Genomic DNA, 16,633 nt, shown 5'->3' with positions numbered 1-16,633 from the left:
CCCTGAGGTGCTCGGCATTCGGGGGTGAACGCACCATAGGATGCATATTCTTCTCTCAAAGCAGGGTCCCAGTGGAGTGACCGCCTGATGCTCACAGCTGAGACAGAGACTACCCGTCCCGTACCCCTGCTGTGCACTGGGCAACCCAGTCCAGCCAGCGGATCCCACACAGAGTGTCCCTGCCTCCTGCTGGGAAACATGTGGGCACTGTGCAGGGTTGGGGCTCAGTGAGATACAGGGGAGCAGTGAGAGGAAACATGGTGGGTGGAAAAGCTTTCTCCTCCCTTCCCCACATCCACACTGGCTTCCTCATTTCTGTGCAGTACTTTCTAGCTACTGCTAGGCAGGTCTGATGGTCGGCTGACGGGTTCTCCCCCCTCTTCTGCCTCTGCTCCCAGAATGGAGAAAATGGGGTGAATAACCTGACGGGTACATCGGGATGCAGGTCGATTCCGTACTGGGTGCAGTCTGAAGGTGTCTAGGGCTGAAATTTCCTCTTCTATTGGGTTGTGGTAGATGCGAGGGTGCAGCGTGGTTCTATGTTGGGGTGCAGTGTAATATTGGGGTGTGGTGTGATGCTAGTTTGGGGTACAGTGGGATTGCAAGGGAGCAACGATTCCTCTATGGGTATCCCCTCCCCCCACTACTGTCAGCCAGTAACAACCTTCTCCCCGGCATCTCCTTCTCCTGGCTCTGAGCCCCTTCTCCTGCAGTGAAATCTCACCCGTTGTTTTTTCCAGACACCCCGGCAGCCCCCACTTTCTCCCTGAGCCCCCCGCACCAGCTGTACCTCACCGGGGAGTCTGTTCGGCTCACGTGTTCGCCTCCCCGTGGAGATGAGGCAGTTACAAGATTTCAGTTCTACAAGTACAGGGGAAGCAACATCTCACCTGATGTCTTATCCAACTCCTGGGCCCCAAACTTTAAATTGAAGCCAGAGGACTCCGGGTCGTACACCTGCTTGTACTGGATACACCCATCCGGAAGGGAGATCCCATCTGTGAATAGTGCCCCGGTCTCCATCTCTGTGAGAGGTGAGTGCTGTGCTTTCTCCAGCTTCCCTTGGTGCCTTTGCTTTACAAAGACCCCCCATTTCCTGTGGGCAATCCAGAACCTGCAGTTAATGAGATGAATGTTGCACACGCAGAGCAGAGCTGGTCATCTCTAGCAGGGGGCAGTGGAGACACAAACACACACACACACACTCTCTCTCTCTCTCTCTCTCTCTCTCTCTCTCTCTCTCTTAATTTCTGCCGTATGACAGTCAGTCCCTTCCTGTTTTTTCAGCCCCCCTCCCAACTCCGCACCTCACCGTGTCCCCGCAGCAGCCTGTCTACATAACTGGAGAAGCTGTGACCCTGACGTGCTCAGTTGCTGGGTTTGAGTAGTAGCCGTGTTAGTCTGTATCCGCAAAAAGAACAGGAGTACTTGTGGCACCTTAGAGACTAACAGATTTATTGTAGCATAAGCTTTCGTGGGCTACAGTTGCTGGGGCGTCCACTGTGGCCCGGATCCAGTTCTTCAGGGACAACCAGAGAATTCACAACTAGGGATTGTTCTTACCTGGTTACAGTTACACTGATTTCATTCAGCTGTTGGGGGTGTCGGGATCGCATGCCAGAGCGTACACCTGTGTTTACTGGAAGATGGAGTCTGGGCGAGAGATCCCATCAGTGATGAGCCGACCCATCTCACTAGCAGTGATTGGTGAGACCCCCTGTCACCCTGCCATGGGGCAGCAAACAGCAGGAATCACTGCTCCGTGTACTGAGTGAGATACAGCCCAGTCACTCAGCTCCACACAGGGCTGTTAGGGGCTTATTCCTTCATCCTCTCACTTCCCTGGTCCTTCTCGCATGAACAGAGAACAACAATACCCGAAGTCCGAAGGTGCAAACAATTCGATGTTTATTGGGGTGAACTTCCAGCAAGAAATGATTTCAATTTCCTTCCTTGATGTCCCCCTTCCCAGCTCTGACACCACAGAGCCTTGCCTGTATCCCTGTTCCCATTCCCCCCCTTACTACCTGATTGACTGCAGACTATATAGTAAAACTTGAGTTCTGCTTAGCTATACCTTAACCAATCATTTTACTGAAATTTAACTAACCAATCCTAACATATTGTAACATGATTATTTAACCAGTTATACCCCACCACCTTAATTGGTTTACACCCAGCAAAATTAAATATACAGCAGACAGAAACAATCACAGAACAATGAGAAGAGAAGAATAAGAGGGGATTTGATAGTGCTTTCAACTACCTGAAAGGGGGATCCAAAGAGGATGGATCTAGACTGTTCTCAGTGGTACCAGATGACAGAACAAGGAGTAATGGTCTCAAGTTGCAGTGTGGGAAGTTTAGGTTGGATATTAGGAAAAACTTTTTCACTAGGAGGGTGTTGAAGCACTGGAATGGGTTACCTAGGGAGGTGGTGGAATCTCCTTCCTTACAGGTTTTTAAGGTCAGGCTTGACAAAGCTCTGGCTGGGATGATTTAGTTGGGATTTGGTTCTGCTTTGAGCAGGGGCTTGGACTAGATGACCTCCTGAGGTCCCTTCCAACCTTGATATTCTATGATTCTAACCAGACAGAGATTATACAGACAAACAATAGGGAAGTGGGGACTACAGTGATAGAACAACAAAGAAATGAGGATTTCACATCCCAGCTATTGATAAGTGATTTCTTGCCAGACCGGATGCTACCAAATTAAATTTTCTTTAACGATTTTAAGATCTGTTTCTTTATCTGGTGGGGATGGGCACTATCAGGACAGGATTGTCTTCCTAACAGCCCATCCCACCTTATTTCAGTGGGGCTGGTTTGGGATGTGAGGATGTGACCGTTTGCTTCCCAGCTTATGGCTGCCCCTGCTACTTAGCCAAAGGCCTTAGCCTAAGAACAAGGCCTCAGACTGTCCTAGTGAGCGAAGGCCCAGACACAGGCAGACAGTGATTTGGATTCGTGTTTTGTATGTCTATAACTAGCTAAGTGATAAGAATACACCTAAATTCTTAAACTCTAGGCCTTTGCAGACAGGCCTGAATATCTATATCCTAACAAGGGCACCCACTGGGTCGGTTTCACCCCCCCTCTGGTCAGTGCCAATCCCTGGGTCCTTGGGCACCCTGGTAGTTTGGAGGTTCGGGGGAGGGGTGCTTGCAGTGATATGGGGAGGGAGGGAGGAAGGGGAGGTCCCAGGCAACCAATAGACGTCGCTTCAGTTTATAGCAGGATTTGATCACCTGGGGTGTTTAACTGAAACCCAGATTTAGGGCCAGGACTGTAACATTCGTCAGTATCACAGAAACATCGATTCCGAGGCCAGAGGAGACGACTGATCGTCTGCTCTGACCCCCTGCAGAACACAGGCCATAGAAGAGCCCTGGATTAACCCTACTTGGACTAGGGCAGCTCTGTGAGAAAAGACACCTCGTCCAGACTGAAAAATCACCAGCGATGGGGCATCCCTCTGCCCCCCTCTGGGTGCCGGGAGCCAGGACGTAGGTGGTCTGGCCTGATTGTCTGAACAGGGCCGGAACTAGGAACAAGTTCGGAGCAAGGCAGGAACCAGGATGGGAGCGGAGCAGGAACAGGGCTGGAGGCAGATTTCAGGAGCCAGGCAAAGAGCAGGGTCCCACACAGCAGCAGGACGTCACAGCTGCTCTGACAGCCCCCAGCCAGGTCATTTCCTGGTTTACGTAATGGGTGCCAGCCAATCAGGTGACCCCAAGCCTTGGGTATCCCGACAGACCATCCTATGCGGCCTGACATGCCAGCATTACTGGCAGCTGCTTCATCTGTCTCCCTTGGTGATGAAGAGGGAGCATCAGAGACCCTGGTTCCCCCTGCCCTGGGCTCCAGATCTGCCCACTCAAGGACCCCACTCTCAGGTCCTTAGGACGGGTCCCAGTGCGCTTCATGGGTCTCAATCCCTCCACCCTGGCACCACTGGAGCCCTTTGGAAGGGGGCACCAGAACTGTGCAGAGCAGCTTGGGATGAAGGGGAGGCGGGAGAATCTCTGGGTGTGGCTGGCTGAGGGGGCAGGAACTTATTTCATACTGGGGGGTATTATTTACTTGAGTAGGATGTCATTTCTAAAGAACATTCTCGCCACCCTCCTCCACCTCCCTTCAGTCCGTCCATCTGCCCCCAAACTCACTCTGAGCTCACAGTTCTTGATATTTGAAAGTGGTGAATCTGTGACCCTGACATGCTCAGACCCCCTGTCTCCTGCTGTTTGCTCAGCCTGTGCCTGGGTATCTCTCCTCCAAGTACCGGGTGTGACACAGCTCAGTTTCTCAGCTCCAGATGGGCCCGTCCACCGGGTCAGTTTCAACCCCTGTCTCTGCTCAGTGTCACTCCCTGGGTCTCTGGATCCCCTGGTGTGTTTGGAGGGGGCATAGCTGCTACGTTGAGGTTCAGGGGCTGCCAGTCAGTAGTAACATCTGAAAGCTTAGGGTGGTTTAATGAAACAAACTCCAAATCTCCCTCATATGTGGTCTCTGTCAGGCCCTGGTGTCATAGAATCATAGAATATCAGGGTTGGAAGGGACCTCAGGAGGTCATCTAGTCCAACCCCCTGCTCAAAGCAGGACCAATCCCCAACTAAATCATCCCAGCCAGGGCTTTGTCAAGCCTGACCTTAAAAACCTCTACGGAAGGAGATTCCACTGTTATATCCTTGGGGGCAACAGTTTTAGGAAGAAATCACTGGAGACACAGAGAGCTGTAAACCTTGGAGCAGCCATTTATTGCCACACCAGAACTAGTCAACTGCCAGCCAAAACTGACTGGGCTATCCCCTAATAATCTAACTCAGTTGCCATAGCAACACAAGATTCTATTACCAAAACAACCAAATACACAATATATTCCTCCCCACTTAATAAGTATGTCCCCTAAATAAAACAAACACTAAACTAGAGAAGGAGGGTAGACTGCCTCCGTTCCCGGCTAAACCCTGGGGATTATTTTGCCCCATAACCGTGGGTTCGCCCTAGCTAAAGATCCAGACGATGAGGAGGCCTTCTGTCTCCAGGTGGATTATGGTGGACTTCTGGTGTTGTTGCACCCAAAAGTGTCTTGGGCGTGGGCCTGTCAATGGGCTCAGGGTTTGTAGGGTGAATGTGTGAGGATGGGGTATCAGCTCGTGACAGGCAGAGGGGTATCTGCCACTGGTAGTAATGGAGGGGAAAAGTCAGGAACAGGTGACTCTTGATTTGGTGTCTCGCTGGAGGTGGTGAAGTCGGGCAACTCAACTGAAGATGTGTCCTGAGGACTGGTATGACCTGGCAGCAGCTGATCTACATGTCGCCACCAGGTGAGATCCTCTGCAGTGCGGACTGTGTAGGAAACAGGTCCCGTTTGAGCGATGACAGTGGCAGGGACCCATTTAGCTCCAGAAGTATAATTCCGAGCCAAAACCGGCTATCCCGGGCTAAAGGTTCGATCTTTTGCTCTGGGTGCACGCCTGATGACTTGATCTTGTTGCTGACGTTGCACAATTTGTCGGGGTTCAGAAGGTTTCAACAGATCAAAGCAAGTGCGCAGCTGTCATTCCATCATTAGAAAGGCTGGGGACGCCTTGGTCATAGCATGAGGTGTGTTTCTGTAGGATAGTAAGAAGGTGTCCAAACGCTTTTGAATGGATAATTGTCCCTTTGCCGATTTCAAAGCTTGTTTCATTGTCCGCACAAATCTTTCAGCTAATCCGTTGGTGGATGGATGATATGGTGCTGAAGTGATGTGGTGTATCCCATTTGCCTTCATAAACTTTTGAAACTCCTGAGAGATGAACTGCGGTCCGTTGTCACTCACCAGTTGTCCTGGCAGACCGAAACGAGTAAAGAGTCCTCATAGTTTTTGGGTAGTACTCTCTGCAGTAGTGGACTGCATTCTGGCCATTTAGAATGGGCATCTATCACCACCAAGAACATGCTTCCTTCAAGGGGGCCAGCAAAGTCAACGTGAATACATTGCCATGGGTTTTCAGGCCACTCCCATGGATATAGGGGTGCCCACTGGGGTGCATTCCTCACACAATGACATGACATACAAGCTCTTGCCTTCTCTTCAATAGCACTGTCCAATCCAGGCCACCAAAAATAGCTTTTTGCAATTTCCTTCATGCGCACTATTCCACAGTGACCGGAATGGAGCTGTTCTAACATCTGTGATCTCAGTGGTGGTGGGATAATTACACGTCTCCCCCACAACAAACAACCAGATTGGATTGATAACTCTGTCCTCCTGGACATGTAGGTAACAAGGTCGGATGAGACCAGAGAGGTTCGTCGAGATGTTCCATGCAGCACCAGGTCCATAACCTCATAGACTCATAGACTTTAAGGTCAGAAGGGACCATTATGATCATCTGGTCTGACCCCCTGCATGCTGCAGGCCATAAAACCGTCCCTACCCCTTCCCTGGACTCTGCTGCTGAAGTCCCCAATCCTGTTACTAGTGACTTCAATCGGCAGAGACCCTCCTGCTAGAGATCCCTGCCCCATGCTGCGGAGGAAGGCGAAAAACCTCCAGAGGCTCAGCCAATCTGCCCTGGAGGAAAATTCCTTCCCGACCCCAAATATGGCGATCAGTAAGACCCCGAGCATATAGGCAAGAGTCTCCATCCTGACCCCTGTTAGCCATTATGCTATTTACCTACCATTGCTTGGTTTTCTTGACTACTATGTTTTACCATTAAACCATTCCCTCCATAAACTTATCTAACTTAATCTTAAAACCAGACAGGTCCCTCGCCCCCACCGTTTCCCTCGGAAGGCCGTTCCAATATTTCACCCCTCTGACGGTCAGAAACCTTCGTCTAATTTCAAGCCTGAACTTCCCCACGGCCAGTTTATATCCATTCGTTCTTGTATCCACGTTAGTACTAAGCTGGAATAATTCTTCTCCCTCCCTTGTATTAATCCCTCTAATATATTTAAAGATAGCAATCATATCCCCTCTCAGCCTTCGCTTTGTCAGACTAAATAACCCAAGCTCCTCTAATCTCCTTTCATACGACAGGTTTTCCATTCCTCTGATCATCCTAGTGGCCCTTCTCTGCACCCGTTCCAGTTTGAGTTCGTCTTTTTTAAACATGGGAGACCAGAACTGCACACAGTACTCCAAATGAGGTCTCACCAGCGCCTTGTACAACGGAAGCAGGACCTCCTTATCCCTACTAGATATACCTCGCCTAATGCATCCCAAGACAGCATTGGCTTTTTTCACCGCCACGTCACATTGTCGACTCATAGTCATCCTGCGGTCTACAAGGACCCCTAGATCCTTCTCCTCTTCCGTTACTTCTAACCAATGCGTCCCCATCTTGTAACTAAAATTGTTATTAGTCATCCCCAAATGCATCACCTTACACTTTTCACTATTAAATTTCATCCTATTTCTGATACTCCAATTCACAAGCTCATTCAAGTCTCCCTGCAGGATATCCCTATCCTCCTCCGAATTTACAACGCCTCCCACCTTCGTATCATCCGCAAACTTTATCAGCCCACTCCTGCACTCGGTTCCGAGGTCAGTTATAAATAGATTAAATAAGATGGGTCCCAAAACCGAACCTTGAGGCACTCCACTAGTAACCTCCCTCCAACCTGACAGTTCACCCTTTAATACGACCCGCTGCATTCTCCCCATTAACCAATTCCTTATCCACCTCTCGATTTTCATATCGATCCCCATGTTTTTCAGTTTAACCAATAATTCCTCATGGGGTACAGTATCAAACGCTTTACTGAAATCCAGGTATATTAGGTCCACCGCATTTCCCTTATCTAATAAATCCGTTACTTTCTCAAAGAAGGAGATCAGATTCGTTTGGCACGATCTGCCCTTCGTAAAACCATGTTGTAATTTATCGCAATTGCCACTAATCTCCAGGTCCTCAACTAGTTTCTCTTTCAGAATTTTCTCTAACACCTTGCACACTACAGATGTTAAACTAACAGGCCTGTAGTTACCCGGATCACTTTTTTTCCCTTTCTTGAAAATAGGAACCACATTAGCTATTCTCCAGTCTAACGGGACCACCCCCGAGTTTACAGATTCATTAAATATTATCGCTAACGGGCCTGCTATTTCCCGCGCCAATTCCTTCAATATTCTCGGATGAAGATCGTCCGGTCCTCCCGACTTAGCCTCATTAAGGTGTTCAAGTTTTGTTTCTACCTCGGATACGGTAATCCCCCATCCTGAATGCCCCTCTGTAGTGGTGCTAGTATCCCTAATCCCTTCATTGGCCTCATTAAACACCGATGCAAAATATTCATTGAGATATTGCGCCATGCCAAGATTGTCTTTAATCTCCTCTCCGGCATTAGTCTTCAGCGGTCCCACTTCTTCTTTCTTTGCTTTCTTCCTGTTTATGTGGCTGTAAAACCTCTTACTATTGCTTTTAATTCCCCTCGCTAGGTCCAACTCTACACGGCCTTTGGCCTTTCTCACTCTCTCTCTACATTCTCTGACTTCACTTAGGTACATTTCCTTACTGATCCCTCCCCTCTTCCACTCTTTGTAAGCTTTCTGTTTTTTCCTAATCGCCCCTTTGAGTCGGTCGCTCATCCAGCTCGGTCTAAATCTCTTGCTTAGTAATCTTTTTCCCTTTTTTGGAATACAGGCCTCCGACAGCTCATGCATCTTTAACTTAAAGTAATCCCAGGCTTCTTCTGCCTTTAAATCCATTAATATGTTTGCCCAATCCACTTCCCTTACCAGTCCCCTTAATTTGTTAAAATTGGCCTTTTTAAAATTATAAACCCTAATCTTTGACTTAATTCTGTTACTCCTTCCACGTATTTTAAACCGAATTAGCTCATGATCACTGGAGCCCAAATTGTCCCCTACTACCACTTCCTCAACGAGGTCCTCACTACTTACCAGAATCAAATCTAAAATGGCCTCCCCCCTCGTCGGTTCAGCTACCACTTGATGGAGGAATTGATCAGTAAGCACATCTAGGAACATCTGAGCCCTATTATTGCTACTAGCGTTTGTTCCCCAATCTATATCCGGGAAGTTAAAGTCCCCCATAATTACACAGTTTCTATTAGTAATTACTTCTCTAAACACATTAAATAGTTCCTTATCCATATCCTGGGTCGATCCCGGCGGTCTATAGCACACCCCAAGCACTATCCCCGGAGAGGCTCTAGTAGTCCTTTTACTAAGTGTGAGTATTGCCCAGACGGACTCTGTGTTATCTAATCCATCAACTATTATTTCTTTACAGTTTATTTCACTATTGACATACAATGCCACCCCCCCACCTTTACCTTTGTTCCGGTCTTTCCTAAACAGCGCATACCCCTCCATACCTGTGTTCCAGTCGTGACTGTCATTCCACCACGTTTCCGTTATTCCTACGATATCTGGTTTCAGCTCTTGGACCAAGAGCTCCAATTCCTCCATTTTATTACCTAGGCTTCTGGCATTGGTGTATAGACACCCTAATGTATGTCATTTAGCCTGTCTCCCATTAGCAGCACTATATGTTGCGGGCCTCCTTGTGTCCGTCCCCCCTGTCCTTCCTATGTCCAATCTCATCTCCCCGGCTATGTCTCCTCTCATTTTACTCACCTTCTCCATACTGGAATCTGGCGTGGAGATTAACTGTGCATCTCCCAACCGTCTCCCCAAACTTCCTAGTTTAAAGCTCTTTTGATAAGATGAGCTAGCCTCCCTCCCAGAAGTCTATTTCCTTCCCTACTCAGGTGAAGCCCATCCCGCGAGAACAGGTGTCTGTCCCCGAAAGCCTCCCAGTGGCCATACATCCCAAAGCCCTCCTTATAGCACCACTCCCTTAGCCAACTATTTATTCTCACAATCCTATCAGCCCTTTGCTGCCCTTCCCTCGGAACGGGCAGAATCCCACTAAAGATAATCTGAGCCTCTATCTCCTTGAGCGTCTTCCCCAGCCTGGCATAATCTCCCTTGATCCTCTCTAATGAGAACCTAGCCGTGTCATTTGTTCCTACATGAAGGATTATCAAGGGGTTCTTACCTGCTCCTTTTAGGATCCTTTTCAACCGCAGGTCCACATCGCGTATCTTTGCGCCTAGTAGACAGCACACCCTTCTGTTCTCCGGGTCCGCCCTGGTCACAGGCCTGTCCAATCTCCTCAGTAAAGAGTCTCCAATTACATACACCTGCTGTTGCCTGGCAACAGTGCGATCTAGTAATCTAGTCTCTGATCCCTCTAGTCCTGACCTGTACCTGTTCTTATCTTCCCTTATGCTCCCCCTTATGCCTTCCTGAATCCTCCCAGGGCCCAGAATTAGTGCTGTCTCCATCAACTCCTCCCCTCTCTCTCTTGGACTAGCTGCTCTTCTTTTCTTTCTCACCCTCCCACCTTCAGTTGCCACCCGCTGCCCCTCCACCTCGCTATCCAAGCACTCGAACCTATTCCTGAGTTCTATTCCCCCCTCACTGGCCCTTCTTTTCCTTGGCCTGCTTCTCACAGTCACATGCTTCCACCTCCCATGTTCTCCCCCCTCCATTCCCCTCTCACCGTCCTCTACCTCTGCCTCTACCTCCGCCACAGGGCATTCTCCTTCAGCCCCCCTTTGCCTGTCCTCCATCAGCTTCTCAAACCCCCGCCTAAACTCCACCAGGGTCTCTACCTGCATCTCCAGCCCCTTAATCTTTTCCTCCAGTAACACTATCAGGCGACACTTCATACACACATACCTGTGTTCCAGCTCCCCTGCTAGGACCATATACATACCACAGCTTCCACATGTCGCCATCTGCATTCTGTCTGCTGCTGCTGCTTGGCTCATGGCTGCTGCAATCTCTGCCCACAGCACCTGTGGACTCAGAGCACACACCACACCGCGCCCTCCTGCCTCCCCCTTTACCTCCCCCTGCAAACTCCCTCTCAAACTCCCCTGTTAGCCGCCCTGTTTGCTGCCGCTGCTGCCTAGTAAGACTGAACTACGGAGCGTGCCCAGGAAAGCCCAGGGCTGTCTCAGGAGATAACTGTCCCCTGTTGAGGGCTCTCGCTCAGCCTCCGATCGCGGCTGCACAACCCCGTAGCCTTCCTTCAAGAGACCCAGGCGTGACACCGGGGCAGCAAAGCACGCGGGGATTTAAGCCTCTTGAAATGTCCCTCTCTAGTCTGTATTTCCCCTCCGCACATATCCCAGGGGCACGAGTTACTCCGGCGCTCTAGTGGCCCATGGGGCTTTTCAGCTCCTCTGTCTCAATAAGAAATTCAGGCAGATACACCGGCTCAAGCAGATTCAGATGCAGTCGTTCCCCAATGCTGCATCAGTACCGCACCCAGTAACACAAAACAAAACAAAACAACAACATTGCAAAGTGCAAATGTGTAAAAGCCAAAAATGGGGGGGGGGGGAGGGATGGGCGGCCAAATTTTTTTTTGCTTGGGGCAGCAAAAGACCTAGATCCGACCCTGGTAAGATTTAGTCTCTGGCTTAACAGGGTGGAGTAAGCTGCGTAGCAGGGAGTAGGTCTTAGCCCCACAACACTTGAGAATATTGGCACCTTCTTCTCTTCTGCAATGTCATTTGCAATAACAAAAAGCTCAAAACACTCAGTATATATGGGCCATTGCACTACAGTCTCCTCGAAAGGTTCCAGCGGCCCTGTAAGTGTAGCCATGGTTTTAGTTTCAGTTTGCACGGTCAGTGCAAACAAGCCAGTTCTCACCCCCTTCCAGCAGCAAAAAGGTTTGTTTGTTTTTTTTGTACCTTAACTTCAACTTCCTTCTGTTACTGGGGCAGCACAGGGATCCCACCCTCGTCGCCACGTTGTTATATCCTTGGGGGCAACAGTTTTAGGAAGAAATCACTGGAGACACAGAGAGCTGTAAACCTTGGAGCAGCCATTTATTGCCACACCAGAACTAGCCAACCGCCAGCCAAAACTGGCTGGGCTATCCCCTAATAATCTAACTCAGTTGCCATAGCAACACAAGATTCTATTACCATGACAACCAAATACACAACAAGCCGGGGCCCTACTCCTGTGATTACACAATACATCAGGTTCAAGGAGAGGCCGTATCCATGCTGAGTGACTCTCTCTCAATATCAGTCCAGAATAAGGCCTCTTTCTCTTTGTGTTTAGCCCTGGGGCCGACCTACATGATCTCCTACATCACACACAAGTCACACGGTACATTGGTTGCAGGTCAATGCTGCACTGGGGTGAAGTGTGGAGGTATCGAGGGCTGCAGCTTCCTCTCCTATTGGGTTGCAGTAACATCCTGGGGTGCAACGTGGGGCTATGTCAAGATGCAGTGTTATATTGGGGTGTGGTGTGATGCCAGATTGGATGAAGTGTAATTTCCGGGAGCAACACTTCCTCCTGTGGGATCCCTCCCTCACGCCAGTTAGCCAGTAATAACCTTCTCCCCAGCATCTCCTCCTCCCAGCTCTGTGAGCGCCTTCTCCTGCAGTGAAATCTCACACGTTGTCTTTATCAGACACCCCGGTGGCCCCCAACCTGTCCCTGAGCCCCCCCATGCCAGCTGTACCTCTCCGGGGAGTCTGTTATGTTCACGTGTTTGGCTCCTCCCAGTGATCACACTGTTACAGGATTCCAGTTCTCCAGAGCTGCTGGAAAGATTAGCTCATCCGGTAACAGTGACACACACCCCCTGAGCTATATAACACAGAAAGACACTGGATCATACACCTGTGCGTACTGGGTAGAGCCATCAGGTTGTAGGATGAAATCTGTGGAGACTTCCACTGTCTTCATCAATGTGACCTCTGAGCTGTCTCCATCTTCTCTTGGAGTATGTACATTCTCGAAACACCCCATTTCCTTTGGGGAATCCAGGACCTGCAGCCAATGAGATGAATGTCGCACACACAGAGCAGGGCTGATCCCCTCCAGCAGGGGGCAGCAGGGAAAGAGACACACACACACACACACACACACACACACACACACACACACACACTAATACATGGATCTCTACTGAATGCCAGTCCCCCAAACCCTTTCCCCCACCTCCAGCTGAGCTCCTTTCCCCAACATCCCCAGATGGACAGTGTGGGGTGACAAGGACAATGGGAATGGGGTTGTCAGGGTTCCATCAATGATCCTCCCAGCCTCAGCTTCCCAGCCTCTGCCCAGTTACAGCTGGCGAGAGAACATAGAGACCTTGGTGGCTGTACAAGGACCATCAAGGGCCCTCCCCATCCCCGCTCCTCAGCCACTTCTCCCTGGCAAAATCTACACCAGGGTTTATTTCCTAGAGCAGCCGGGAGCTGGTCATCCACCTAGACACCACAGCGATCAGCACCCCATATACCCCAGAGGTGGCAGATTAGATGCGTGGTTTGGACACTGAACTGAGTCTCAGTGGGTCAGGGTCCAATTTATACTGCTAGGTAGTGCCATGGCAGACATTCTAGGAAGCCCTGAGCCAGATGTGCCTTGACAATTCGACAGTGCACTGGGACTTGGAGAGGGTCCAGTTCCCAGTCCTGCCACAGACTCTCCTCTTGACCTTGGATCAGTCACTTCCCTTGGGGATCTCCAAGGAGACTAAGGGTGTTTGGAGCCAAAATCCCATTGAGATTTGTTGGGGGCCTAACTCCTTTAAGCTCATGATGAACTCTGGGCGTCTGTTTCCCCCATTAGAATGCGGATAATTCCTCCTCCTGGCCTCTCAGGGGTGGGGTGATGGCACATACACATACAAACATACCAGGGTTCAAGGAGTCATCTTACCTCTGGATTTGGCCCTGCGGCGAGCACTGCTGGAATCCTGAGTCTAGTTCTGTTCTCCACCATTCAAGGATGGAGATAAATTGGAGAGGGGCGGGGCAGGGTCACTTTTTGTTTGCATCCCCTTCCTGTCAGTTCTTTCTTTGCTTCCACAACCTCCCCCCCTCCCTTTTGTACTACTAGTACAACAAACCTTCTCAAATCTCTATTTGCATTAAGTCTTGGAATTCAGATTCTACATCAGATGCTTCAACCTTAGTGGTTTTGATTGGATGTAATGACAATGCATGGTGAGCATGGACATGAAAGGTATTACTATTATTACGTCCTTTACAACAACAATAACACACTCCTACACTAGCTAACAACAACACAAGCAATAACATTCCCATAGTGATAATATAATGGGGTTGTTGTACAATCTTAGTCATAAAACACAATACATCATACTTAGTACTATAGGCTGTCTGAAAGGCACACTTTTCAACTTGATATATATTTTGAAGCATGCGAATTCGCCCTTGTACTTCAGAGATTTTCTGAACCTCTGGTAACAGTGAAAACAAATTCTGAAATCTATCAGGTACTAATTAAAGGGTATCTGGAATTAAAGGGTATCTGGAACCTAAGAGCTACTTGCAAAACTCTATCTGCAGGCCAGTAGATAATATGATTGCCTGCAGTGGTAGTGAGATTAAAATGTATGTCTTGCAATGTGGTGGCATTAACATACACACAGCTATCCTTGGCTTGAAAAAGTAAGTGTCCTGTCAGGGTACTTCCTTGTCCCCTACCCTCCCAGCAAACGTAGTCATGAACAGTGACAAATTCTCCTGGCTTCAGTTTACGTTTGCTGACAGAGATGGTATTGAATATCACTGAGGCTGGGAAGGCATTGCAGTGGGATCTAGGAGGGGGATGGTTGCTGCGATTAACCGAGATTGGTGTGCATTCGGTTTCCCAGTCATTGCACATCACTACAGTCAACAGTGTGTGATTTGTCAGCAGCATAACATTGGGAAAGCTGTTCAAGTTAGGCAGGCAGCTCCCCCTCCCCCTTGGGGACCTTTTGTAAATATTCAGGTTGATTTTATTCAACTGTCTACATGTTGTGGTGATGAATATGTATTGGTTTTAGTTGATGTATTTTCAAATTGGGTTGAAGCTTTTCCCTGCAGGAAAGCAGATGCCAGGACTGTTGTGAAACTTCTGCTTAAAGATTTTGTACCCTGATTTGGCATCCCTGTGAGTCTCAACAGTGACCGTGGAACTGATTTTACTGGACAGATTGTAAAGGAGTTATGTGCAGCTTTGCAGATCCAACACAACCTTCACAGCCCCCACCACCCGCAGTCTGCCGGGGCAGTGGAACGCCAGAATGGAATTCTGAAAAATAAACTGGCCAAGATTTGTGCTGAAACACACTTAAAGTGGCCAGATGCCCGTCCGCTGGCACTAATGAGTATGAGGGCCACTCCCAATCGAAAGACTGGACTCAGCCCTCAGGAGATTTTGACAGGGCGTCCGATGCGACTACCAACTGCACTCCCACAGACCCTAGCTCAGATGGACATTCATTTAATGGATGGCACGATGCTTAAGTATTGCCAGGCACTAATGAAATGTGTTAAGTCTTTTTATACACAGGTGAAAGAAGCACTACCCAAGGATCCTGTGCAGCCCTGCCACGCGCTGGAACCAGGAGACTGGGTCTACATAAAGGTCCATCAGCGAAAGACTGCCCTGGCTCCACGCTGGAAGGGCCCTTTCCAAGTTGACAGTAGTGATGTGCAATGACTGGGAAATCGAATGCACACCAATCTCGTTTAACTGCAGCAACCATCCCCCCCCACCCAGATCCCACTGCAATGCCTTCCCTCCCCTTTTCCGCTCTGTGTGAGCCACTGACAGTCTGATCATCTCACTGGATGCAACAGAGTAAGCGGTGCCGTCTTTCTGAGACTAGCCGACGCTCTTTGCTGAAGGGAGGTGTAGGAGGGTCGTGGCCATCCTCGTTAGCCTCCCCTGTGTGAGTACCCTGTAGGGAGAGATCCTTAGTTTATAAGCCGCTAGCGCGGACAGGGCATCCTCCTCCCTGTGTGTGTGATTGGAAAATGGGGGCGGCCAAACTAACAGGTCCCCAGAACTGCATACAACTACCTTATTGGGGGCGGCAAAACAATTCCCCAGAACCGCTCTGCATCTGACCTTGCTGCACAGTCAATAAGTTCGGATGGCGTGAGCCCAACAGGGACAGACGGCCCCATGGACAGTCCTCCTCCGACACCCCAATAGAGATTTCAAAAGGTCTCTTACCTCTATTGTGGCGCCATGGGGTTCGAAAGGGAACGATCTGTAGCAGCTGCCGGTGCTTCTGCGGGCGTTGCCATCCCGGACGAGCCCCCAGATTGTCGGAGAAAAACAGAATTCTCAGTTTTTGTTTGGGTACAGCAAGTCAGATACTTTATTTTCTCTAACAATTGCGTAGAGGGAGAGAGCTAAGCAGGTCTCTCTACAGGTAAACAATTACAGCAAACCTTTATACCTTTCATTACAGACAATAATAAGCAACAGCTGCATTTTGTTTAGACATAGGCCATCTTGATATCTTACTTTTCTCACTTGTTTTGACTCTAGTCTACATACAATATTTTCTACCCATTATCTACACAAGGTCGCAACAACTTCTCACACAGTTCTTTCCCACTCGCCTCACACAATCCTCGCTTCTACAAATCTCGCGTTATTAGGGTTACAATTAGCCTGACTCTTGCTAACGAACTGTCATGCATTGCATCCCCTTCCTGTCAGTTCTTTCTCTGCTTCCACAGGGTTATGATTAAATGGTTGCAAAACCTGCCTTAGAGTGAGAGACTCCAGGAGCTCGAGCTGTTTATTGTAA

At 49.1% G+C, this 16,633-nt stretch overlaps 1 protein-coding gene across 3 annotated transcripts in view; it reads left to right on the top strand.

Moving 5' to 3' along the window:
* LOC101949741 (Fc receptor-like protein 5) overlaps positions 1–16,633 on the top strand; it is a 166,266-nt gene that overhangs the window by 134,680 nt on the left and 14,953 nt on the right. For all 3 annotated transcript variants that reach the window (XM_065565360.1, XM_065565361.1, XM_065565359.1), the window contains one exon: positions 741–1,034. In XM_065565360.1, coding sequence (XP_065421432.1) covers positions 741–1,034 — 294 coding nt within the window. The remainder of the gene's footprint in view (positions 1–740; positions 1,035–16,633) is intronic.

The sequence above is a fragment of the Chrysemys picta genome, chromosome 13 (genome assembly GCF_011386835.1).
Source record: "Chrysemys picta bellii isolate R12L10 chromosome 13, ASM1138683v2, whole genome shotgun sequence".
Classification (NCBI taxonomy): domain Eukaryota; kingdom Metazoa; phylum Chordata; order Testudines; family Emydidae; genus Chrysemys; species Chrysemys picta.
The sequence above is the reverse complement of the archived record's forward strand: the minus strand, read 5'-3'. Positions and strand labels throughout refer to the sequence as shown.